The sequence below is a fragment of the Plectropomus leopardus genome, chromosome 11, assembly GCF_008729295.1.
Source record: "Plectropomus leopardus isolate mb chromosome 11, YSFRI_Pleo_2.0, whole genome shotgun sequence".
In the NCBI taxonomy this organism is placed as follows: domain Eukaryota; kingdom Metazoa; phylum Chordata; class Actinopteri; order Perciformes; family Serranidae; genus Plectropomus; species Plectropomus leopardus.
In genome coordinates this window covers 21180805-21208794 of record NC_056473.1, presented here as the reverse complement: position 1 = coordinate 21208794, position 27990 = coordinate 21180805, and the positions used below count along the sequence as shown (strand labels likewise).

The window sequence follows — 27990 nt, the reverse complement described above, 5'->3', positions numbered from 1 at the left end:
TACCATACTATAGCACTGGTGTTTTCAGTGTTTTTTCGACATGCTATATCGTGGTGTTTTTGGCCATTTTTGCAACTTTCTCCGCTATGACATGTCTTTGCACACTAATGTAAGTGCTTTCCAGCGTTTTTTTGTGACGTCATATTTTGTCGCCATTCTATAGTATGCGATTTTTGGCCATTTCTTGGCCTTTGTTTCCACTTTGTATACTATGATGCGTCTCTACAAGCTATAGTATGTCATTTTCAGCCATGTTTGGGACAAAAACTCAGGTGAAGAAGAGAGGCAGCTGAGCTGTCAACCGATCACCACCTGGTGGTGAGTTAGCTCTGATGGTGGGGAAGGACGCCGGTCAGACCTGGCAGACCCAAACGCATTGTGAGGGTCTGCTGGGAACGTCTGGCAGAGTCTCCCGTCAGAAGGAGTTCAACTCCCACCTCCGAGAGAGCTACGACCATGTCCAGAGGGAGGTGGGGGACATTGAGTCCAAGAGGGCCATGTTCCGTGCCGTGTTGTTGAGGTGGCTGATCAGTGCTGTGGCCGTAAGGTGGTCGGTGCCTGTCGTGACGGCAACACCTGAACCTGTTGGTGTGGACACCAGTGGTGAGGGATGCCGACAAGCTGAAGAAGGAGTCCTATCGGGCCAAGCGGAGTGCAGCTAGAACGACTTCCGGACGGCTTTGAAGAGGTTCTGGACCACCATCTGGCGTCTCAGGAGGGGGAAGCAGTGCTCTGTCAACACTGTGTATAGTGGGGACGGTGCGCAGCTGACCTCGACTCAGGACTAATGGATCGGTGGAAGGAATACTTCTAAGACCTCCTCAATCCCATTGACATGCCCTCAGGTGAGGAAGCAGGGCCTGGGGACTCAGGAGTGGGCTCTCCCATCTCTGGGGCTGAGGTTGCCAAGGTGGTCAAAAAGCTCCTCTTGGTGGCAGGGCCCCGGGGGTGGATGAGATCTGCCCAGAGTTCCTTAAGGCCCTGGATGTTTTGGGGCTGTCATGGTTGACATGACTCTGCAGCATTGCATGGACATCGGGGGCAGTGCCTCTGGACTGGCAGACCGGGGTGGCGGTCGCTTTTTTCAAGAAGGGCGACCGAAGGATGTGTTCCAACTATAGGGGGATCGCACTCCTCAGCCTCCCTGGTAAGGTCTACTCAGGGGTTCTGGAGAGGAGGGTCCGCCGTTTTTACCAGTCGATCTTCGTTCCTACCCTCACCTATGGTCACGAGCTTTGAGGAGTGACTGAAAGAACAAGATTGTGGGTACAAGCGGCCGAAATGAGTTTCCTCATGTGAGAAGCTCGGTCATCCGGGAGGAGCTCGGAGTAGAGCCCCTGCTCCTCCGCGTTGAGTAGAGCCAGATGAGGTGGCTCGGGTATCTAATTAGGATGCCTCCAGGAAGCCTCCCTGGTGAGGTGTTTAGGGCATGTCCCACCAGTAGGAGACCCTGGGGAAGACCCAGGACACGCTGGAGAGACTGTGTCTCCCAGCTGACCTGGAAATGCCTCGGGATCCCCTGGGAAGAGCTGGATGAAGTGGCCAGAGAGAGGGAAGTCTGGGCTTCCCTTCTTAGGCTGCTGCCCCCATGACCCGACCCTGAATAAACAATAGAAAAGGGATGGATAGTATAGTATGCGATTTTTCGTCATTTTTTCAACATGCTTAATTATGAAGTTTTTGGCCTTCTTTGGCCTTTGTTTCCACTTGGTATACTGTGACGCGTCTTTACAAGCTATAATCTGTCATTTTTAACTATTTTGGGTACATGTCAAAATTTGACATTTTTGCCATAGTATAGTATGATTTTTTCGCCATTTTTTCAACATGCCAAAATATGACGTTTTTGGCCTTTTTTGGCCTTTGTTTCAACTTTGTATACTATAATGCGTATCTACAAACTATAACAAGTAGTTTTTAGCTATTTTTGGGACATGTCAAATTTTGACATTTTTGCCATTGTATAGTATGCGATTTTTCGCCATTTTTTCGACATGCCAAATTATGACTTTTTTGGCTTTGTTTCGACTTTGTATAATATGATGCACCTCTACAACCTATAATAGGTCGTTTTTAGCCTTTTTTGGGACATGAAAAAAATTTGATATTTTTAGTATAGTATAGTCTGCGATCGTCTTTCTGGCTGTGCTTCCTCTCTTCTTTCTGGCTTTGCTTCCACTCTCTGTCATTCTTTCTATTACTGCTCTCTGGCATTTGTATTTAAGTCGTAATTGCTGATTAGTGACTCTAGGATCCTCATTGAGTGCTTATCCTTTTTAGTGCTCACCACCTTGGTTCTGTTGAACTGCACTACGCTTATCCCATTGCCTCTCCGGAGCATTCGTGCTCTCTTGTTTTCTAGATTTCCTGGATTCTGGCCGCAACCCCGGCTGTACCTGATCGTGGTGATAACTGTGCTGGCGCTGTGTCCATACCTTTGGTTGTGCTTGTGTTGTGGCTGCACTGATACTATACCCCTGCTCACCCTGATCGTCGTCTTGGTCCTGGTTGCAGCTTGCTGTGATCATGCCTTTGGACAACTCCATATTAATATGCATGAGACTCTTCTCAACACCCACAATATCATCATAGAGTGCATTTGATAATTTCACACCTATCATTATTGTAATATGACATGCATCTGTTTCCACTATTGCTGTGCCTTCTCCCCCTCTCTCCCCCTCCCCCCTCTCTCTTTTTCTCTCCTTTTTGCCACAATTGTGTTTCATTTGTTATTTACAACATCTATTGCACATCATGTCCATCCTGGAAGAGGGATCCCTCATCATCCTCTGCCGCACCTCCTGAGGGTTTTTTTTTTTTTTTGTCCCTGTTACAGGACTTCTTTTTCGTGAGTTTTTCCTTGAGTGATGTGAGGGTCTCGGGGCAGAGGAATGTCGAACACTGTAAAGCCCTCTGAGGCAAACCATGTTTTGTGAAAATGGGCTCAAAAAATAAACTTGACTTGAATTGACTTGACTTGATTTTGGCCATTTTTTCAAAATGCAAAAATGATGACGTTTTTGGCCTTTTTTTTTTTCCACTTTGTATACTATGACGCACGCCTATACAAGCTACAATAAGTAGTTTTTAGCCATTTTTGGGAGATGTCAAAATTTGACATTTTTGCCATAGTATAGTATGCGATTTTTCGTCATTTTTTCAACATGCTAAAATATGACGTTTTTGTCTTTTTTTGACCTTTCTTTCCACTTTGTATACTATAACGTGTCTCCATGAGCTTTAATAAGTAGTTTTTAGCCATTTTTGGGAGATGTCAAAATTTGACATTTTTTGCCATAGTATAGTATGCGATTTTTCGCCATTTTTTCAACATGCCAAAATATGACGTTTTTGGCCTTTTTTTGGCCTTTGTTTCCACTTTGTATACTACGACGCGCCTCTAAGAGCTTTAATTAGTAGTTTTTAGCCATTTTTGGGAGATGTCAAAATTTGACATTTTTGCCATAGTATAGTATGCGATATTTCGTCATTTTTTCAACATGCTAAAATGTGACGTTTTTGTCCTTTTTTGACCTTTCTTTCCACTTTGTACACTATAACGCGTCTCCATGAGCTTTAATAAGTAGTTTTTAGCCATTTTTTGGGACATGTCAAAATTTGACATTTTTGCCATAGTATAGTATGCGATTTTTCGTCATTTTTTCAACATGCCAAAATATGACGTTTTTGGCCTTTTTTGGCCTTTGTTTCCACTTTGTATACTACGACGCGTCTCTAAGAGCTTTAATAAGTAGTTTTTAGCCGTTTTTGGGAGATGTCAAAATTTGACATTTTTGCCATAGTATAGTATGCGATTTTTCGTCCATTTTTTCAACATGCTAAAATGTGACGTTTTTTGTCCTTTTTTGACCTTTCTTTCCACTTTGTATACTATAACGCGTCTCCATGAGCTTTAATAAGTAGTTTTTTTAGCCATTTTTGGGACATGTCAAAATTTGACATTTTTGCCATAGTATAGTATGCGATTTTTCGCCATTTTTTCAACATGCCAAAATATGACGTTTTTGGCCTTTTTTGGCCTTTGTTTCCACTTTGTATACTACGACGCGCCTCTAAGAGCTTTAATTAGTAGTTTTTAGCCATTTTTGGGAGATGTCAAAATTTGACATTTTTGCCATAGTATAGTATGCGATTTTTTCGCCATTTTTTCGCCATTTTTTCAACATGCTAAAATGTGACGTTTTTGTCCTTTTTTGACCTTTCTTTCCACTTTGTATACTATAACGCGTCTCCATGAGCTTTAATAAGTAGTTTTTAGCCATTTTTGGGACATGTCAAAATTTGACATTTTTGCCATAGTATAGTATGCGATTTTTCGCCATTTTTTCAACATGCCAAAATATGACGTTTTTGGCCTTTTTTGGCCTTTCTTTCCACTTTGTATACTACGACGCGTCTCTAAGAGCTTTAATTAGTAGTTTTTAGCCATTTTTGGGAGATGTCAAAATTTGACATTTTTGCCATAGTATAGTATGCGATTTTTTCGCCATTTTTTCAACATGCTAAAATGTGACGTTTTTGTCCTTTTTTGACCTTTCTTTCCACTTTGTATACTATACGCGTCTCCATGAGCTTTAATTAGTAGTTTTTAGCCATTTTTGGGAGATGTCAAAATTTGACATTTTTGCCATAGTATAGTATGCGATTTTTTTCGCCATTTTTTCAACATGCTAAAATGTGACATTTTTGTCCTTTTTTGACCTTTCTTTCCACTTTGTATACTATAACGCGTCTCCATGAGCTTTAATAATAAGTATTTTTTAGCCATTTTTGGGAGATGTCAAAATTTGACATTTTTGCCATAGTATAGTATGCGATTTTTCGCCATTTTTTCAACATGCCAAAATATGACGTTTTTGGCCTTTTTTGGCCTTTGTTTCCACTTTGTATACTACGACGCGTCTCTAAGAGCTTTAATAAGTAGTTTTTAGCCATTTTTGGGACATGTCAAAATTTGACATTTTTGCCATAGTATAGTATGCGATTTTTTGCCATTTTTTCAACATGCCAAAATATGACGTTTTTGGCCTTTTTTGGCCTTTGTTTCCACTTTGTATACTACGACGTCTCCAAGAGCTTTAATAAGTAGTTTTTAGCCATTTTTGGGGGATGTCAAAATTTGACATTTTTGCCATAGTATAGTATGCGATTTTTCGCCATTTTTTCAACATGCCAAAATATGACGTTTTTGGCCTTTTTGGCCTTTGTTTCCACTTTGTATACTACGACGCGTCTCTAAGAGCTTTAATTAAGTAGTTTTTAGCCATTTTTGGGAGAGATGTCAAAATTTGACATTTTTGCCATAGTATAGTAAATGCGATTTTTTCGCCATTTTTTCAACATGCTAAAATGTGACGTTTTTGTCCTTTTTTGACCTTTCTTTCCACTTTGTATACTATAACGCGTCTCCATGAGCTTTAATAAGTAGTTTTTAGCCATTTTTGGGACATGTCAAAATTTGACATTTTTGCCATAGTATAGTATGCGATTTTTCGCCATTTTTTCAACGTGCCAAAATATGACGTTTTTGGCCTTTTTTGGCCTTTCTTTCCACTTTGTATACTACGACGCGTCTCTAAGAGCTTTAATTAGTAGTTTTTAGCCATTTTTGGGAGATGTCAAAATTTGACATTTTTGCCATAGTATAGTATGCGATTTTTCGCCATTTTTTCAACATGCTAAAATGTGACGTTTTTGTCCTTTTTTGACCTTTCTTTCCACTTTGTATACTATAACGCGTCTCCATGAGCTTTAATTAGTAGTTTTTAGCCATTTTTGGGAGATGTCAAAATTTGACATTTTTGCCATATAGTATAGTATGCGATTTTTCGCCATTTTTTCAACATGCTAAAATGTGACATTTTTGTCCTTTTTTGACCTTTCTTTCCACTTTGTATACTATAACGCGTCTCCATGAGCTTTAATAAGTATTTTTTAGCCATTTTTGGGAGATGTCAAAATTTGACATTTTTGCCATAGTATAGTATGCGATTTTTCGCCATTTTTTCAACATGCCAAAATATGACGTTTTTGGCCTTTTTTGGCCTTTGTTTCCACTTTGTATACTACGACGCGTCTCTAAGAGCTTTAATAAGTAGTTTTTAGCCATTTTTGGGAGATGTCAAAATTTGACATTTTTGCCATAGTATAGTATGCGATTTTTCGTCATTTTTTCAACATGCTAAAAATGTGACGTTTTTGTCCTTTTTTGACCTTTCTTTCCACTTTGTATACTATAACGCGTCTCCATGAGCTTAAATAAGTAGTTTTTAGCCATTTTTGGGACATGTCAAAATTTGACATTTTTGCCATAGTATAGTATGCGATTTTTCGCCATTTTTTCAACATGCCAAAATATGACGTTTTTGGCCTTTTTTGGTCTTTGTTTCCACTTTGTATACTACGACGCGCCTCTAAGAGCTTTAATTATAAGTAGTTTTTAGCCATTTTTGGGAGATGTCAAAATTTGACATTTTTGCCATAGTATAGTATGCGATTTTTTCGCCATTTTTTCAACATGCTAAAATGTGACGTTTTTGTCCTTTTTTGACCTTTCTTTCCACTTTGTATACTACGACGCGTCTCTAAGAGCTTTAATAAGTAGTTTTTAGCCATTTTTGGGAGATGTCAAAATTTGACATTTTTGCCATAGTATAGTATATGCGATTTTTTCGCCATTTTTTCAAACATGCTAAAATGTGACGTTTTTGTCCTTTTTTGACCTTTCTTTCCACTTTGTATACTATAACGCGTCTCCATGAGCTTTAATAAGTAGTTTTTAGCCATTTTGGGAGATGTCAAAATTTGACATTTTTGCCATAGTATAGTATGCGATTTTTCGCCATTTTTTCAACATGCCAAAATATGACGTTTTTGGCCTTTTTTGGCCTTTGTTTCCACTTTGTATACTACGACGCGTCTCTAAGAGCTTTAATAAGTAGTTTTTAGCCATTTTTGGGACATGTCAAAATTTGACATTTTTGCCATAGTATAGTATGCGATTTTTTTCGCCATTTTTTCAACACGCTAAAATGTGACGTTTTTGTCCTTTTTTGACCTTTCTTTCCACTTTGTATACTATAACGCGTCTCTAAGAGCTTTAATAAGTAGTTTTTAGCCATTTTTGGGAGATGTCAAAATTTGACATTTTTGCCATAGTATAGTATGCGATTTTTCGCCATTTTTTCAACATGCCAAAATATGACGTTTTTGGCCTTTTTTGGCCTTTGTTTCCACTTTGTATACTACGACGCGTCTCTAAGAGCTTTAATAAGTAGTTTTTAGCCATTTTTGGGGACATGTCAAAATTTGACATTTTTGCCATAGTATAGTATGCGATTTTTTCGCCATTTTTTCAACACGCTAAAATGTGACGTTTTTTGTCCTTTTTTGACCTTTGTTTCCACTTTGTATACTATAACGCGTCTCCATGAGCTTTAATAAGTAGTTTTTAGCCATTTTTGGGACATGTCAAAATTTGACATTTTTGCCATAGTATAGTATGCGATTTTTTCGCCATTTTTTCAACATGCTAAAATGTGACGTTTTTGTCCTTTTTTGACCTTTCTTTCCACTTTGTATACTATAACGCGTCTCCATGAGCTTTAATAAGTAGTTTTTAGCCATTTTTGGGACATGTCAAAATTTGACATTTTTGCCATAGTATAGTATGCGATTTTTCGCCATTTTTTCAACATGCCAAAATATGACGTTTTTGGCCTTTTTTGGCCTTTCTTTCCACTTTGTATACTACTACGACGCGTCTCTAAGAGCTTTAATTAGTAGTTTTTAGCCATTTTTGGGAGATGTCAAAATTTGACATTTTTGCCATAGTATAGTATGCGATTTTTTCGCCATTTTTTCAACATGCTAAAATGTGACGTTTTTGTCCTTTTTTGACCTTTCTTTCCACTTTGTATATACTATAACGCGTCTCCATGAGCTTTAATAAGTAGTTTTTAGCCATTTTTGGGAGATGTCAAAATTTGACATTTTTGCCATAGTATAGTATGCGATTTTTCGCCATTTTTTCAACATGCCAAAATATGACGTTTTTGGCCTTTTTTGGCCTTTCTTTCCACTTTGTATACTACGACGCGTCTCTAAGAGCTTTAATAAGTAGTTTTTAGCCATTTTTGGGAGATGTCAAAATTTGACATTTTTGCCATAGTATAGTATGCGATTTTTCGCCATTTTTTCAACATGCCAAAATATGACGTTTTTGTCCTTTTTTGGCCTTTGTTTCCACTTTGTATACTACGACGCGTCTCTAAGAGCTTTAATAAGTAGTTTTTAGCCATTTTTGGGGACATGTCAAAATTTGACATTTTTGCCATAGTATAGTATGCGATTTTTCGCCATTTTTTCAACATGCCAAAATATGACGTTTTTGGCCTTTTTTGGCCTTTGTTTCCACTTTGTATACTACGACGCGCCTCTAAGAGCTTTAATTAGTAGTTTTTAGCCATTTTTGGGAGATGTCAAAATTTGACATTTTTGCCATAGTATAGTATGCGATTTTTCGTCATTTTTTCAACATGCTAAAATATGACGTTTTTGTCCTTTTTTGACCTTTCTTTCCACTTTGTATACTATAATGCGTCTCCATGAGCTTTAATAAGTAGTTTTTAGCCATTTTTGGGACATGTCAAAATTTGACATTTTTGCCATAGTATAGTATGCGATTTTTCGTCATTTTTTCAACATGCTAAAATGTGACGTTTTTGTCCTTTTTTGACCTTTCTTTCCACTTTGTATACTATAACGCATCTCCATGAGCTTTAATAATAGTTTTTTAGCCATTTTTGGGACATGTCAAAATTTGACATTTTTGCCATAGTATAGTATGCGATTTTTCGTCATTTTTTCAACATGCCAAAATATGACGTTTTTGGCCTTTTTTGGCCTTTGTTTCCACTTTGTATACTACGACGCGCCTCTAAGAGCTTTAATTAGTAGTTTTTAGCCATTTTTGGGAGATGTCAAAATTTGACATTTTTGCCATAGTATAGTATGCGATTTTTTCGCCATTTTTTCAACATGCTAAAATGTGACGTTTTTGTCCTTTTTTGACCTTTCTTTCCACTTTGTATACTATAACGCGTCTCCATGAGCTTTAATAAGTAGTTTTTAGCCATTTTTGGGACATGTCAAAATTTGACATTTTTGCCATAGTATAGTATGCGATTTTTCGCCATTTTTTCAACATGCCAAAATATGACGTTTTTGGCCTTTTTTGGCCTTTCTTTCCACTTTGTATACTACGACGCGTCTCTAAGAGCTTTAATTAGTAGTTTTTAGCCATTTTTGGGAGATGTCAAAATTTGACATTTTTGCCATAGTATAGTATGCGATTTTTTCGCCATTTTTTCAACATGCTAAAATGTGACGTTTTTGTCCTTTTTTGACCTTTCTTTCCACTTTGTATACTATAACGCGTCTCCATGAGCTTTATTAGTAGTTTTTTTAGCCATTTTTGGGAGATGTCACAATTTGACATTTTTGCCATAGTATAGTATAGTATGCGATTTTTTCGCCATTTTTTCAACATGCTAAAATGTGACGTTTTTGTCCTTTTTTGACCTTTCTTTCCACTTTGTATACTATAACGCGTCTCCATGAGCTTTAATAAGTAGTTTTTAGCCATTTTTGGGACATGTCAAAATTTGACATTTTTGCCATAGTATAGTATGCGATTTTTCGCCATTTTTTCAACATGCCAAAATATGACGTTTTTGGCCTTTTTTGGCCTTTGTTTCCACTTTGTATACTACGACGCGTCTCTAAGAGCTTTAATAAGTAGTTTTTAGCCATTTTTGGGAGATGTCAAAATTTGACATTTTTGCCATAGTATAGTATGCGATTTTTCGTCATTTTTTCAACATGCCAAAATATGACGTTTTTGGCCTTTTTTGGCCTTTGTTTCCACTTTGTATACTACGACGCGCCTCTAAGAGCTTTAATTAGTAGTTTTTAGCCATTTTTGGGAGATGTCAAAATTTGACATTTTTGCCATAGTATAGTATGCGATTTTTTCGCCATTTTTTCAACATGCTAAAATGTGATGTTTTTGTCCTTTTTTGACCTTTCTTTCCACTTTGTATACTATAACGCGTCTCCATGAGCTTTAATAAGTAGTTTTTAGCCATTTTTGGGACATGTCAAAATTTGACATTTTTGCCATAGTATAGTATGCGATTTTTCGCCATTTTTTCAACATGCCAAAATATGACGTTTTTGGCCTTTTTTGGCCTTTCTTTCCACTTTGTATACTACACGCGTCTCTAAGAGCTTTAATTAGTAGTTTTTAGCCATTTTTGGGAGATGTCAAAATTTGACATTTTTGCCATAGTATAGTATGCGATTTTTTCGCCATTTTTTCAACATGCTAAAATGTGACGTTTTTGTCCTTTTTTGACCTTTCTTTCCACTTTGTATACTATAACGCGTCTCCATGAGCTTTAATTAGTAGTTTTTAGCCATTTTTGGGAGATGTCAAAATTTGACATTTTTGCCATAGTATAGTATGCGATTTTTTCGCCATTTTTTCAACATGCTAAAATGTGACATTTTTGTCCTTTTTTGACCTTTCTTTCCACTTTGTATACTATAACGCGTCTCCATGAGCTTTAATAAGTATTTTTTAGCCATTTTTGGGAGATGTCAAAATTTGACATTTTTGCCATAGTATAGTATGCGATTTTTCGCCATTTTTTCAACATGCCAAAATATGACGTTTTTGGCCTTTTTTGGCCTTTGTTTCCACTTTGTATACTACGACGCGTCTCTAAGAGCTTTAATAAGTAGTTTTTAGCCATTTTTGGGACATGTCAAAATTTGACATTTTTGCCATAGTATAGTATGCGATTTTTTGCCATTTTTTCAACATGCCAAAATATGACGTTTTTGGCCTTTTTTGGCCTTTGTTTCCACTTTGTATACTACGACGCGTCTCCAAGAGCTTTAATAAGTAGTTTTTAGCCATTTTTGGGGGATGTCAAAATTTGACATTTTTGCCATAGTATAGTATGCGATTTTTCGCCATTTTTTCAACATGCCAAAATATGACGTTTTTGGCCTTTTTTGGCCTTTGTTTCCACTTTGTATACTACGACGCGTTTTTAAGAGCTTTAATTAGTAGTTTTTAGCCATTTTTGGGAGATGTCAAAATTTGACATTTTTGCCATAGTATAGTATGCGATTTTTTCGCCATTTTTTCAACATGCTAAAATGTGATGTTTTTGTCCTTTTTTGACCTTTCTTTCCACTTTGTATACTACGACGCGCCTCCATGAGCTTTAATAAGTAGTTTTTAGCCATTTTTGGGACATGTCAAAATTTGACATTTTTGCCATAGTATAGTATGCGATTTTTTCGCCATTTTTTCAACATGCCAAAATATGACGTTTTTGGCCTTTTTTGGCCTTTGTTTCCACTTTGTATACTACGACGCGCCTCTAAGAGCTTTAATAGTAGTTTTTAGCCATTTTTGGGAGATGTCAAAATTTGACATTTTTGCCATAGTATAGTATGCGATTTTTCGTCATTTTTTCAACATGCTAAAATATGACGTTTTTGTCCTTTTTTGACCTTTCTTTCCACTTTGTATACTATAACGTGTCTCCATGAGCTTTAATAAGTAGTTTTTAGCCATTTTTGGGAGATGTCAAAATTTGACATTTTTGCCATAGTATAGTATGCGATTTTTCGCCATTTTTTCAACATGCCAAAATATGACGTTTTTGGCCTTTTTTGGCCTTTGTTTCCACACTTTGTATACTACGACGCGCCTCTAAGAGCTTTAATTAGTAGTTTTTAGCCATTTTTGGGAGATGTCAAAATTTGACATTTTTGCCATAGTATAGTATGCGATTTTTTCGCCATTTTTTCAACATGCTAAAATGTGACGTTTTTGTCCTTTTTTGACCTTTCTTTCCACTTTGTATACTACGACGCACGTCTCTAAGAGCTTTAATAAGTAGTTTTTAGCCATTTTTGGGAGATGTCAAAATTTGACATTTTTGCCATAGTATAGTATGCGATTTTTCGTCATTTTTTCAACATGCCAAAATATGACATTTTTGGCCTTTTTTGGCCTTTGTTTCCACTTTGTATATACGACGACGTCTCTAAGAGCTTTAATTAGTAGTTTTTAGCCATTTTTGGGAGATGTCAAAATTTGACATTTTTGCCATAGTATAGTATGCGATTTTTCGTCATTTTTTCAACATGCTAAAATATGACGTTTTTGTCCTTTTTTGACCTTGTTTCCACTTTGTATACTATAACGCGTCTCCATGAGCTTTAATAAGTAGTTTTTAGCCATTTTTGGGACATGTCAAAATTTGACATTTTTGCCATAGTATAGTATGCGATTTTTCGTCATTTTTTCAACATGCTAAATTATGACGTTTTTGTCCTTTTTTGACCTTTCTTTCCACTTTGTATACTATAACGCGTCTCCATGAGCTTTAATAAGTAGTTTTTAGCCATTTTTGGGACATGTCAAAATTTGACATTTTTGCCATAGTATAGTATGCGATTTTTCGCCATTTTTTCAACATGCCAAAATATGACGTTTTTGGCCTTTTTTGGCCTTTGTTTCCACTTTGTATACTACGACGCGTCTCTAAGAGCTTTAATAAGTAGTTTTTAGCCATTTTTGGGACATGTCAAAATTTGACATTTTTGCCATAGTATAGTATGCGATTTTTCGTCATTTTTTCAACATGCTAAAATATGATGTTTTTGTCCTTTTTTGACTTTTCTTTCCACTTTGTATACTACATGAGAACACGTCTCCATGAGCTTTTTAATAAGTAGTTTTTTAGCCATTTTTGGGAGATGTCAAAATTTGACATTTTTGCCATAGTATAGTATGCGATTTTTCGCCATTTTTTCAACATGCCAAAATATGACCTTTTTTGGCCTTTTTTGGCCTTTGTTTCCACTTTGTATACTACGACGCGTCTCTAAGAGCTTTAATAAGTAGTTTTTAGCCATTTTTGGGAGATGTCAAAATTTGACATTTTTGCCATAGTATAGTATGCGATTTTTTCGCCATTTTTTCAACATGCTAAAATGTGACGTTTTTGTCCTTTTTTGACTTTTTCTTTCCACTTTGTATACTATAACGCGTCTCCATGAGCTTTAAATAGTAGTTTTTAGCCAGCCATTTTTGGGACATGTCAAAATTTGACATTTTTGCCATAGTATAGTATGCGATTTTTTTCGCCATTTTTTCAACATGCTAAAATGTGACGTTTTTGTCCTTTTTGACCTTTCTTTCCACTTTGTATACTATAACGCGTCTCCATGAGCTTTAATAAGTAGTTTTTAGCCATTTTTGGGACATGTCAAAATTTGACATTTTTGCCATAGTGTAGTATGCGATTTTTCGCCATTTTTTCAACATGCCAAAATATGACGTTTTTGGCCTTTTTTGGCCTTTGTTTCCACTTTGTATACTACGACGCGTCTCTAAGAGCTTTAATAAGTAGTTTTTAGCCATTTTTGGGAGATGTCAAAATTTGACATTTTTGCCATAGTATAGTATGCGATTTTTCGTCATTTTTTCAACATGCTAAAATATGACGTTTTTGTCCTTTTTTGACCTTTGTTTCCACTTTGTATACTATAACGCGTCTCCATGAGCTTTAATAAGTAGTTTTTAGCCATTTTTGGGACATGTCAAAATTTGACATTTTTGCCATAGTATAGTATGCGATTTTTTCGCCATTTTTTTCAACATGCTAAAATGTGATGTTTTTGTCCTTTTTTGACCTTTCTTTCCACTTTGTATACTATAACGCGTCTCTAAGAGCTTTAATAAGTAGTTTTTAGCCATTTTTGGGACATGTCAAAATTTGACATTTTTGCCATAGTATAGTATGCGATTTTTCGTCATTTTTTTTCAACATGCCAAAATGTGACGTTTTTGTCCTTTTTTGACCTTTCTTTCCACTTTGTATACTATAACACGTCTCCATGAGCTTTAATAAGTAGTTTTTAGCCATTTTTGGGAGATGTCAAAATTTGACATTTTTGCCATAGTATAGTATGCGATTTTTCGCCATTTTTTCAACATGCAAAATATGACGTTTTTGGCCTTTTTTGGCCTTTGTTTCCACGTTGTATACTACGACGCGCGCCTCTAAGAGCTTTAATTAGTAGTTTTTAGCCATTTTTGGGAGATGTCAAAATTTGACATTTTTGCCATAGTATAGTATGCGATTTTTCGTCATTTTTTCACATGCCAAAAATATGACGTTTTTGGCCTTTTTTGGCCTTTGTTTCCACTTTGTATACTACGACGCGTCTCTAAGAGCTTTAATAAGTAGTTTTTAGCCATTTTTGGGAGATGTCAAAATTTGACATTTTTGCCATAGTATAGTATGCGATTTTTCGTCATTTTTTCAACATGCTAAAATGTGACGTTTTTGTCCTTTTTTGACCTTTCTTTCCACTTTGTATACTATAAACGTCTCTAAGAGCTTTAATAAGTAGTTTTTAGCCATTTTTGGGAGATGTCAAAATTTGACATTTTTGCCATAGTATAGTATGCGATTTTTCGCCATTTTTTCAACATGCTAAAATGTGACGTTTTTGTCCTTTTTTGACCTTTCTTTCCACTTTGTATACTATAACGCGTCTCCATGAGCTTTAATAAGTAGTTTTTAGCCATTTTTGGGACATGTCAAAATTTGACATTTTTGCCATAGTATAGTATGCGATTTTTCGCCATTTTTTCAACATGCCAAAATATGACCTTTTTTGGCCTTTTTTGGCCTTTGTTTCCACTTTGTATACTACGACGCGTCTCTAAGAGCTTTAATAAGTAGTTTTTAGCCATTTTTGGGAGATGTCAAAATTTGACATTTTTGCCATAGTATAGTATGCGATTTTTTCGCCATTTTTTCAACATGCTAAAATGTGACGTTTTTGTCCTTTTTTGACCTTTCTTTCCACTTTGTATACTATAACGCGTCTCCATGAGCTTTAATAAGTAGTTTTTAGCCATTTTTGGGACATGTCAAAATTTGACATTTTTGCCATAGTATAGTATGCGATTTTTTCGCCATTTTTTCAACATGCTAAAATGTGACGTTTTTGTCCTTTTTTGACCTTTCTTTCCACTTTGTATACTATAACGCGTCTCCATGAGCTTTAATAAGTAGTTTTTAGCCATTTTTGGGACATGTCAAAATTTGACATTTTTGCCATAGTATAGTATGCGATTTTTCGCCATTTTTTCAACATGCCAAAATATGACGTTTTTGGCCTTTTTTGGCCTTTGTTTCCACTTTGTATACTACGACGCGTCTCTAAGAGCTTTAATAAGTAGTTTTTAGCCATTTTTGGGAGATGTCAAAATTTGACATTTTTGCCATAGTATAGTATGCGATTTTTCGTCATTTTTTCAACATGCTAAAATGTGACGTTTTTGTCCTTTTTTGACCTTTCTTTCCACTTTGTATACTATAACGCGTCTCTAAGAGCTTTAATAAGTAGTTTTTAGCCATTTTTGGGACATGTCAAAATTTGACATTTTTGCCATAGTATAGTATGCGATTTTTTCGCCATTTTTTCAACATGCTAAAATGTGACGTTTTTGTCCTTTTTTGACCTTTCTTTCCACTTTGTATACTATAACGCGTCTCCATGAGCTTTAATAAGTAGTTTTTAGCCATTTTTGGGACATGTCAAAATTTGACATTTTTGCCATAGTATAGTATGCGATTTTTCGCCATTTTTTCAACATGCCAAAATATGACGTTTTTGGCCTTTTTTGGCCTTTCTTTCCACTTTGTATACTACGACGCGTCTCTAAGAGCTTTAATTAGTAGTTTTTAGCCATTTTTGGGAGATGTCAAAATTTGACATTTTTGCCATAGTATAGTATGCGATTTTTCGTCATTTTTTCAACATGCCAAAATATGACATTTTTGGCCTTTTTTGGCCTTTGTTTCCACTTTGTATACTACGACGCGCCTCTAAGAGCTTTAATAAGTAGTAGTTTTTAGCCATTTTTGGGAGATGTCAAAATTTGACATTTTTGCCATAGTATAGTATGCGATTTTTCGTCATTTTTTCAACATGCTAAAATATGACGTTTTTGTCCTTTTTTGACCTTTGTTTCCACTTTGTATACTATAACGCGTCTCCATGAGCTTTAAAGTAGTTTTTAGCCATTTTTGGGAGATGTCAAAATTTGACATTTTTGCCATAGTATAGTATGCGATTTTTTCGCCATTTTTTCAACATGCTAAAATGTGATGTTTTTGTCCTTTTTTGACCTTTCTTTCCACTTTGTATACTATAACGCGTCTCTAAGAGCTTTAATAAGTAGTTTTTAGCCATTTTTGGGACATGTCAAAATTTGACATTTTTGCCATAGTATAGTATGCGATTTTTCGTCATTTTTTCAACATGCTAAAATGTGACGTTTTTCCTTTTTTGACCTTTCTTTCCACTTTGTATACTATAACACGTCTCCATGAGCTTTAATAAGTAGTTTTTAGCCATTTTTGGGAGATGTCAAAATTTGACATTTTTGCCATAGTATAGTATGCGATTTTTCGCCATTTTTTCAACATGCCAAAATATGACGTTTTTGGCCTTTTTTGGCCTTTGTTTCCACGTTGTATACTACGACGCGCCTCTAAGAGCTTTAATTAGTAGTTTTTAGCCATTTTTGGGAGATGTCAAAATTTGACATTTTTGCCATAGTATAGTATGCGATTTTTCGTCATTTTTTCAACATGCCAAAATATGACGTTTTTGGCCTTTTTTGGCCTTTGTTTCCACTTTGTATACTACGACGCGTCTCTAAGAGCTTTAATAAGTAGTTTTTAGCCATTTTTGGGAGATGTCAAAATTTGACATTTTTGCCATAGTATAGTATGCGATTTTTCGTCATTTTTTCAACATGCTAAAATATGACGTTTTTGTCCTTTTTTGACCTTTCTTTCCACTTTGTATACTATAACGCGTCTCCATGAGCTTTAATAAGTAGTTTTTAGCCATTTTTGGGAGATGTCAAAATTTGACATTTTTGCCATAGTATAGTATGCGATATTTCGTCATTTTTTCAACATGCTAAAATGTGACGTTTTTGTCCTTTTTTGACCTTTCTTTCCACTTTGTATACTATAACGCGTCTCCATGAGCTTTAATAAGTAGTTTTTAGCCATTTTTGGGACATGTCAAAATTTGACATTTTTGCCATAGTATAGTATGCGATTTTTTCGCCATTTTTTCAACATGCTAAAATGTGACGTTTTTGTCCTTTTTTGGCCTTTGTTTCCACGTTGTATACTATAACGCGTCTCTAAGAGCTTTAATAAGTAGTTTTTAGCCATTTTTGGGAGATGTCAAAATTTGACATTTTTGCCATAGTATAGTATGCGATTTTTCGTCATTTTTTCAACATGCCAAAATATGACATTTTTGGCCTTTTTTGGCCTTTGTTTCCACTTTGTATACTACGACGCGTCTCTAAGAGCTTTAATAAGTAGTTTTTAGCCATTTTTGGGAGATGTCAAAATTTGACATTTTTGCCATAGTATAGTATGCGATTTTTCGTCATTTTTTCAACATGCTAAAATGTGACGTTTTTGTCCTTTTTTGACCTTTCTTTCCACGTTGTATACTACGACGACGTCTCCATGAGCTTTAATAAGTAGTTTTTAGCCATTTTTGGGACATGTCAAAATTTGCCATTTTTGCCATAGTATAGTATGCGATTTTTCGCCATTTTTTCAACATGCCAAAATATGACGTTTTTGGCCTTTTTTGTCCTTTTTGCCTTTTTCTACTTTGTATACTACGACGCGTCTCTACAAGCTATATCAAGTGGTTTTCTAGCCATGTTTGGGACAAATTTGACATTTTTGCCATAGTATAGTATGCGATTTTTTTGACCATTTTTTTAACATGTTAAATGATGTATTACATATTTTGGCATTTTCTGTCTTTTTTTCGACATGCTATATTACGGTGTTTTGGGCTGTTTTTGCAACATTTTATACTATGCCGATGTTTTCACATTATTTCATGTGGTCTTAAGCTGTTTTTGGGCCAAGAGAATTCAATGCATGGAAGTGGCAAAAAAACAACCAAAAACACCCTCAAATAGTATTTCAAAAAACATTACTCAAAATGGCATACTATAGTATCGCGAAAAAAGAGATAACGTCCAAAAAACAGCTCAAAACAAATAAAATAGCCTGCCGAGACAAGTCATAGCATGGAATGTCTCAAAAATCGCCAAAAACACAATATTATAGCATGTAAAAAAAATGACCTATTAACATTGTAGTAACATAGTATCTTGTAAAAAAAACATCATAGCATAGTGTGGCGACTATCAGGCTTTCAGAAGTTAGCTGCTGAGAGGCTGAGCAGAGGAACACTAACCTGCTGGACGCTCTGGCTGCCACTGAATGAGTGAGACGACTCAGATGACTGTGTTTCTCTGGATTTATTGTAGAAAACAGTTGCATCAAACATTCCAGAGCAAGTTCCACTTCAAAAAAGTGACAAAATGTATCAAGCAAAATGCGCTCAGCAAAAAATTAGGGCTTCCTCTGTCACCCCCTCTCCTCCATTCATTCACAAAAACTGACTGACTGCCAGCAGTGATATCTGTGTTCCAGCACTATGTGACCCAATCACCTGATGTGACGACATAAGGTGTATAATTACAATACAAATATAATCTGGCACCTACATTCCGGCTGCTAATTATTACAGTCACAACACAGTAATAATTACAAATATATTACACATAGGTGAAAGCATAATAAGGGTTAGTATAGTCCATATGGAGTTTATGTTGACATCTTTCTTCTCAAGGTCAGAGGTTACTAGCACATGACCTTTAGGAGAGAGTGATCTTTACCACCACTCTTAACCAACGTCAGCACAAAAAACATCCAAAACATTGCGATCCAAACCGCAATCAGGATTCTGGTGACTCTTGCAGAAGGCAGATCTTGGGTACAGGCCTGTAGATACTGCCGGTCTGAGACTTGATCTGGATTTCTCGTACCAGTTCCCTTCTTTCTGGAATTGCTTCGATGATCCTGCCAATGATCCAGCCGATGATCCAGGATTCTATGAGAACGACATCTATGTGGTTAGCATTCTTTCATCCACCTTTTCCAGAATAGATCTGACATATTTTGAACGTGCTTCGAATGTTGGCGTGCATAGATGTCCTCCCTCTGAAACAGACAAGGTGGTAAACTTGGGTTGGTTCTGAGAAGTAGAAGGTGGTTGGGTGTAAAGCCTCCAAGTCGTTTGGATCTATGGATTCCTTGGTGATGGGTCTGCTGTTGAAGATTGATTCCACCTCACAGAAAACAGTGTGGAGTCCTTCCTCATCCCGATTTTGTGTCCTCAGAGTCGAGTTGAGAGCCTTTCTGATGGAGTGAATCAACCTCTCTCATACTCCTTTGTGATGTGATCCAGTGGGAGAATTGAGGGTCCACTTGATTCCCTTCACCGAAAGTGCATCATTGATCTTTTCCAGATTCCATCCTTCAATAGCTCGTTTCAGCTCACGTTCTGCAACAATAAAGTTGGTGCCATTGTCTCAGCATAGCCCCCGTACTTATCCTCCTTTTGCAATGAAGCATTGTGAGGCATTAATAAAGGAATCTGTGTCCAGCAATAGAGCCCTCAAGATGTATAGCCCTTATCGCTTAACATGTGAAGATTACTCCATACCTCTTGACATGGCTCCTCCCACACTTGATATCAAATGGGCCGATATAGTCCACTCCAACATAACTGAAGGGAGGTTATTCTGAAGAAACTCTATCTGCAGGCAAGTCCGCCATTTGCTGTTGACCTGTAGCTCCATGAAGCTAACGACAGGTGACACATCTTCCATATAGAACCACTGGCGCCAAGGATCCAGTATTTTTGGCGTGGTCTTGACAGCACATGATTTCTGTCACCAATCCTACCTCTTGAATCTGTTGTAGGATGAGGTCAGAGATGTGAAGATCTTTGGCTAGTATGGTAGGATGCTTGGATTCTTGAGGCATGGCAGCCTTACTAACTTGCCCTCCAACTCTCAACACACTATCCTCCAACTTCAGATTGAGTCTGTTTCCCCTTTGGAGAAAACTCCTATGAGAATCTTTTCCTGTGGCAGAATCTGATTATCTCTATTTCAGCTTCCTTTATCTCTCGCAATGAAGGATAACCACAACACAACTCATTATTGGGAGTATGCATGTCCTTCTTTCTTCTGAGATGCGAAAGCAAACTCTTGAGTCTTAGAATCTAGGCCAGCACCCTCGTGAGGCATGTCCAGGATGCAGTACCGTTGATCAAGGACATTGCAGCATCATCAACATATGTTGCTGCTGACGCTGCAATTGCTGCTGATACCTTGACCTCCGGGTCTCCAGGTGGAAGCTCTTGTGAGTGATCTGGGTTAACAGGCCACTCTTCTACTGGCGCAGCTGATATTGCCCTGAACAAACAAACAAGAATTCTGTACTTGCTTACACACTGACTGAAATCTCCACTGTGCCACCACAGAAATCGCAACAGGTCTGCATCTTTCTCTGGCACTCGAACCTGATGAAACATGGCATTTATGTCAGACATCAGGACCACAGGCTCTTTCCTGAATCTGATCAGGACTCCAGTCAATGTACTTGTAAAGTCAGGTCCATTCAGTGTGAGGTCATCGTACTCTAATGTAGAAAACACGTGACTGCCAATCCAAACTCTCTGGGGTCTGCATGTGAGGAAGTCCAGTATCTAGTTGCAGAGTGTTGTACTCTGTAGCCCAGAGAGTTAAGTTTTCCAATCAGCTTTATGGGAGAGATTGTGTCGAATGCTGAGCTGAAGTCAACAAACAACATCTTGATGTTGCTGTTCTTATTCTCCAGGTGAGTGAAGACTAAGTGAAGAGCAGTAGATATGGCATCGTCTGTGGATCTGTTGCTTCTTAAAGCATACTGGTGAGGGTCCAGGCTGGCAGGGATGTTGTCTTTAATGTACTGGAGAACCAGTTTCCCAAAGCACTTCATCAGGATGGGGCTAAGAGCCACAGGGTGGTAGTCATTAAGACTAGACACAGCAGACCTTTTAGGTACAGGAGCAATGATGGCTGTCTTGAGGCCGGATTGAACAGTCACTCTGTGAGAGTGAGATGTTAAAAATGTCAGTTATAACATTAACAAGCTGATCAGCACAAGTTTTTAGTACATGTCCAGGAATGTTGTCGGGGCCGGCGGACTTGTTTCTATTCACCCTCAGCACGAGTTTTCTCACATCTGTTGTGGTCACAGAGAGTGGCCGGTCCTCTGGAGGTGGAGTAGACTTCATAGCTGAGTCCCTAATGAGGAGGTCAAAGCGAGCGTGTGTTCAGCTCGTCCAGCAGCGTGGCTTCACATATGATGGGGGCACTCCTGCTTTTGTAGCCTGTGACATTTTGAATCACCTGCCACATATCTTTAGTGCTGTTGCTGTTGAAGTCTCTCTCCAGTCTCTGCTGATGTTTCCTCTTAGCCTTGATGCCAGCTCTCAGTCGTGCTCTGGCGATGATGTATGCCTCCTTGTCCCCTGACTGAAAGGCAGCTTTTGCTCCAAGAAGAGTCTTCACCTCCCCATTCATCCAGGCTTTCTGGTTGCGGAATGATCCCACAGTCTTTGTGATCACCACGTCATCAACACATTTGATGATATATGATATAAGATGTCACAGAAGATGAATATTCTTCAAGATTGATCTCATTATCTTGAGTGGCAGCATCTTTGAACATTTGCCAATCTGTGCACTCAAAACAGTCCTGTAGAGCTGCTGTGGCTTCATCTGTCCACACTTTAACAGTTTTAATGGTTGGTTTGAGAAGGAGCAGAGAGATATGATCTGACAGGCCAAAGTCAGGGTATGGGAGGGCTTTGTAGCCATCAAGAATATTTGTTTACACCTGATCCAGGAAACTTCTTCCTCTGGTGGGGATCTGGACATGCTGATGGAATTTAGGTAAGACACATTTGACTTTATGGCATATGGCCCGTCGTCCCCCATCCGGATGACTTCCAATGGTTCCAAAGCTTAAGGCACATTCAGGCCTAACAACACATTTGCATCTATCTCGTAATGGTCCACGTTTCAAATGAGGCCATTTTTGCGGATTTTGTTGACGTGGGATGTTACTCCTACTAATGGGCATTCTACATTGCAAGAAGACATCCGACATGTCGCACCACCAATCGCTGTCCCGTCCAGCCACCTCTAAGTTTGACACAACAAATCCATCAACAAATTTTTCTTGGCCCATGGTATGTAAAATAATCTGTGTTTCTCCCAGAAAGATTCAGTCTATCCATCAGACCTGTAGTGCAGAAAGATGCTGAGCTTCGTTGGTTCAAAAAGGTGTAGGTTTCCACTGTCCTTTGACCTTTCTTTGATTTTACCTTCACTGGTACGATGGCGAGCTTGCAGTCTCGTTCAAATACATCTGGCCCCAGTGAGACCACTGGTTTGAAATGCAACCAGAGAACTGTCCACTACACCCTCTGAGTTGCTCTTGCCTTATCTGCATCTGCTCTCTTGTCCTTGATGTGAAGCATGTTAGGGTGTTTTAAACCACACATTTTGCAAGCGAGACATTTCCTGCACTCCTTACTGATGTGCCCTGTGCACACAAACAGCCAAAGCAAACTTGTTCTTTTTCAATAGAGGGCACCACTCAAGCATGTGTCCACCCTTGCAGTAGAAGCAAACCTCTTCCAATGACTGACCGTCTTCGAGATTGTTTTCAGTTTAAGTCTTTCCTTCCACCAAAGTAACAGTAGTGGCAAAACTACTTCCTTTTGCTCTTGAGCGAGAAAGGCAGTTTCTTAATTATCATGAGCATACTAACAGGTATATTCAATTTACACAGACCTTCAATCTCCTCCATCACATTGCAACATCCACGCAGGAACAGAATATATGCCTGTAAAGCCTTTCCATACTCTGATTTGACTGAGGGCCACGAAGTGACTTCTCCAAATATGCAGATGTGTGTTTGTGCAGTAAAGCCTTTGCCTTCAGATATCCAGTGCCATCAGTCATGTGTTGACAGTTTTGAATCAGTTCTTTGGGCTGCCCCCTGGTGTACTGCTCCAGGAAGTGCAGGCAATCTTCAGGATTATCAGTTTTGGTCTCAATTATTTGTTCAAATGTCAGCATGAAGGTGGTGAACTGTAGGGGATTACCATCAAATATTTGGATCTCTCTCATTCGCAATGACGCAAGACACTGTTGATGTACCAGCATTGTGGTAATTTTACTTTGTTTTTCCATTATGGACAGTATGTTACTCTGGTCACTACTGCTGTTCATAGAAAAGGGTGTGTGGACATCTCTGTGATGAGCTGCAGGAGGCGCTGTTGCATGGGAAACTGTGCTCTGTCTTATGGGCTCTGAGGGCCCCTGGTGGAGATGCATGATAGTGTGTGTTTCCCTTTGTGTTGAGCTCCTCAAATGTGACTCAGTATTTCCAGTTACTGTTTTACTTTCCTTTAGGTGTTTATGAGGGACAAAAGTCTCATTGTCAACATTCAGAGGTTCAGCAGTTTTGCCACTTTTCTCAAAATATGACTCCATGTCGTTGGTTCATCGGGAAGCAGCACTGCCAACACGAGATCTCGAGGCTCTTAAAACCTTCACTTTCGCTTCAGATGCGGCTATACCAGACTCCAGCTGAAGCTGTTCCTTCCGTTTTCTTAATCATTCTTCCCCCTCTTCAAGAGCATGTTTTTCTCTCAGTAGTTTTTGACGGGCAAGCAAGGCAGCCATTTCAGCTTCTGCTCTGATACTTGCAGATGAGGTTGAGCAAAACTCTTCATTTTGACCCCTGCTTTCTGCTGCTTATGTTTGATATGCTGTTACATGACAATATGTCATCCTGTTCATCCTATTTAAATGTTTGAGGCTCCTTTTCCTCAGTCATATCCACTTGAGCTCTGTCTCCCTCCACTGGCAGAGGCTTGTATTGCGATTTCCCAGTTTCTGTAAGCCACACTTTAACATCCTCAATAAATCCTTGGTTGTACCCAGTGATGCTCAGTAACCATGTGTTTTGTCTTTCCTGTTCATCAGGTGGAAATAAAGGCAACAGAGATTTGTGCAATGCAGTGGCATTTTCAAGCTGCAGCAAAACATCCAACCGTGCTTTAACGTGTGAAACGTTGTCATAATCTTTTATGAGCTCTTTGAGAGACAATATTTGACTCTTTATTTTGTTCACTTTCCTTTTTCCGTTCCTTTTGTAATTACGTGATTTTGATTTCAGAGCCTTTTCAGTCAGAGTGATTGTTCTTTTTTCCTTTCCAGGTTTTCCACCAGTTGAATCCACATGTGATCCACTCATTTTGAACACACACAGAAATGACTGTCACAGAAAGAATCCAATATGAAGCCAGCAACAACAAAAGCCACAGCGTGCAGAGCAAGCACGCAATCCACATACACGCGCACAGAGCCCAAACCACACACAAAAACCTAGACCTTCCACTGCTGTCAAGCCAGCCCCCACGACATTTTGCGTTGTACGAGTAGAGAAGACATTATGATAAGAGTGTGAAACAACTGATTTGCAAATGAAAGCCTGCTGCTGGCGTAACTGTCATTGATGAAGTGTAGGCTGGTTTAACAGCAAGTCAATAACTGGATACTGGAATGTAACATTTCAAAATAAAAGCCATTTGAAATATCAGAAATAATAAATGGTTGCAACTAAAAGAGGATTTATACTAAAACTTTGTTTCCACAGACTCGACTGAACATGAGGTTCAGACTCATAGGAGACCACCCCACAACATGACCGACCCAATATCAGGGCAATATGATGTGGAATTTCAAAATAAAAGCAATCTCAAATATGAAAAGTCAACTAGACTTGAGGCCTATTTTAATCTGAGATTAAATATAAACTCCCTATTTCCACAGATTAATTTTGGTTTAGCCTCATAGGAGACCACCCCACAATCTGACTGACCCGATATCAGGGCAATTTGATTTTGAATTTCAAAATAAAAGCCATCTCAAATATGAAAAAATGAGCTGTATTTCTGGCATATTTTAATTTGGAGACTAAAAATAAACTCCTTATTTCCACAGACTCATTTTGGTTTAGACTCATAGGAGACCACTCCACAATGTGACTGACCCAATGTCAGGGCAATAAATAATCAATAAGCAATAAACAGAAACCTGCGCGTCACCATGGTAAGTTTAAAATATGTCAGCATAACCATATACATGTATGTTGTACAAACATCACTCATATCTATTCTATGTAATTATAAATTTTACATATAAAATTATATATATATATTATAGATTTAATATATTTTGTACATTAATCCTCAGATATTAGCAAGTTTTACAATAAAAAACAATATAGTAATTAAACTACATATGATGCGCTCCATCGATATTGTAAATCAATGCAGTTATTGACTGCTATTTCGCAAAAATCCGAGTTTTGTCTCTCTTTATTATGTATTTAAATGGCCCGCCAGAAACTTCCGGATCTAAAGGAAGCCTCCATTAGTCATGTGACGCCCGAGCATTTTGAACTTCCCTTGTCTATTATAGTGCACTACATCCTCGCCCTGATATAGGGTCAGTCATGTTGTGGGGTGGTTTCCCATGAGTCTGAGTAACAATGAGTCTATGGAAACAGGGAGTTTCTTTTTAAACTCAAATTAAAATAGGCCAGAAATCTTGCTGATTTTCAAATTTGAAATGGCTTTTTAATTTTTTTTAATTCCACATCAGATTGTCCTCATATTTGGTCCAGTCTGTGGAAACAAAGTTTTTGTATGAATCCTCATTTAGCTGCAACCATTAATTACTTCTGATATTTCAAATGGCTTTTATTTTGAAATGTTACGTCCCAGTATACGGTCATTGACTTGCTGTTAAATCAGTTACGCCAGCAGCGGGCTTTCATTTGCAAATCAGTGTTCCACGCTATAACCGTGTGCAACGCAAAATGTCCTGGGTGCTGGCTTGACCGCAGTGGCCCTCCGCCTCTCAGACACATGACAAGACGCTCAGCGGCGACCCGACGCCCCGACAACTACACACACCTCTCAGGCTTTAAAAGTGAGCCGCCGAGAGGCTGAGCAGAGGAACACTAACCTGCCGGAGACGCTGGATGTCACTGAATGAGTGAGACGACCCCGATTACTGCGTTTCTCTGGATTTATAGTAAAAAACAGTTGCAGGAACAGGTGCAGGAACAGGTGTGCAACAACGTAGCAAACAGCGATCAAAAAAGTGACAAAATGTATAAAGCAAAATGTGGTCAGCAAAAAATTAGAACTTCCCCTGTCAACCCCTCTCCTCCATTCATTCACAAAAACTGACTGTCAGCGGTGTTCCAGCACCACGTGACACAATCACCTGACGTGACGACATAAGGTGTATAATAACAATAATAATAATAATAATCTGGCACCTACACATAGTATGCCCCTCAAAAAACAACAAAACATCATACTGTATTACGTTTCTTAAAAAAACAGAGTAAAACTTAATAATCTAGTATGTCCTTCTAAAAAAATCACAAAACGTCACAGTACAGTATTTGGTTCAAAAACATTTACGTCATAATGCAGAATGATCTTACCGTCAAAAAAATGTCATAGTATTGTATATCTCTAAAAAGTAGAGACAGTAGGCTACATCATAAAAAGTCATAAAAAAAACGTCATATGGTCATGTATAAAATCCTAAACAGTCATGTTTAGATTTAGTATGTCAGGAAAAACGACCAAAGTATAGTATGTAATAAAACGTTTTAATATATGTCATAGTTTAGTAGGTCTACATTAAAAAAAAATGCCATGTACTCACCCCACTCTCCAGCTGGTGGGCTCCTGCCTGATACAGACCGTCTCCCCCAGCCTGGGTCACCAAGTCCTGAGGGTCCATGCGTCCGATGAAACGCTCAAACATGTCGATCTCTGCCAGGAGTACTGCATTGGAGCATCTTGGGTGGAAATGAATATCAACAACTTTAATGCAGAAAATGTTTGAAGCTAAAAGTTTGTTTTCTTACGTTTGAATGGTGAACCCAACACCTGTGAAATTTAATCTCACCTCTGATAATTTCTTTGGGAAAACATATGGTTATTATGAAAACAGGTTACTGAGGGGTATGGTTACAGAGGTGATATTAAAATGCAAACGACCTCAACAAATATTTTAATATAACACTTGAGTCTTAATGTAAATTAACTGAGTTTAGAGTATGTAGTAATACTTCTTTTCTCTACTCATATGGCTCGCGGATAGAAACAGAACGAAAATCTATTCCTAGAAGACATACAAATAGAGTAAAATTATGTTTCTATGGGTTAAATCATAGGCTTTAGGGTACTTATTTTTTAGCAACAATCATTTTAGTGATATGATTATGTAGGCTAATATTTAATTGCTAAACAACGGCTAGTGTAAGCTATAGCTTTAATGGCTAACGTTAGCAAGTTGCACAAAAAAGTGGGCTAATAAAGCCATCTTTATGTACACAAACTTCACGGGTGAGCTAGAATATTGTGGAATATTTATTTCCATTACCTAAGTTCCTGGACTTGCTTGTAGAGAAGCTCTTTTTGTTCTTGTGTGACCTCTTTTCCCTTTTCTTCCACCAAAGAAGACTCATCCTCCATGGTTGCTAAGGTACACTGAACCTCTACAGTGGTTGCTAGGGCTAGTGTTGCCTTCACGTGCCCGCGTAAATCTCTAAATTCTGCAAAGAAGAAAGGCAGCAAAGAAAAAGTGATTAATGATTATGACATCCATTATATAATTCATTTGAAGACTATATAGTGGTTATGAGATTTAACGTATAACAATCTTATGAAACCACCAACTATCAGGGCCGTGGGAAGACCTTTCTAGTTGGGAGTGCTGTGATAAGAGCAGCATTTTGTGCG

General features: G+C 37.8%; 1 protein-coding gene across 1 annotated transcript in view; it reads right to left on the bottom strand.

The window, feature by feature from the left end:
• Nucleotides 1-27778, bottom strand: part of LOC121950716 (coiled-coil domain-containing protein 113-like) — a 31616-nt gene extending 3838 nt beyond the window's left edge. Inside the window, exons 1-2 of the mRNA XM_042496799.1 lie at nt 27632-27778; nt 26909-27044 (exon numbers count right to left, since the gene is read on the bottom strand). Of these exons, the coding sequence (XP_042352733.1) occupies nt 26909-27044; nt 27632-27723 (228 nt within the window). The 5' untranslated portion in view covers nt 27724-27778. The remainder of the gene's footprint in view (nt 1-26908; nt 27045-27631) is intronic.
• Between the last annotated feature and the right edge of the window lie 212 nt (nt 27779-27990).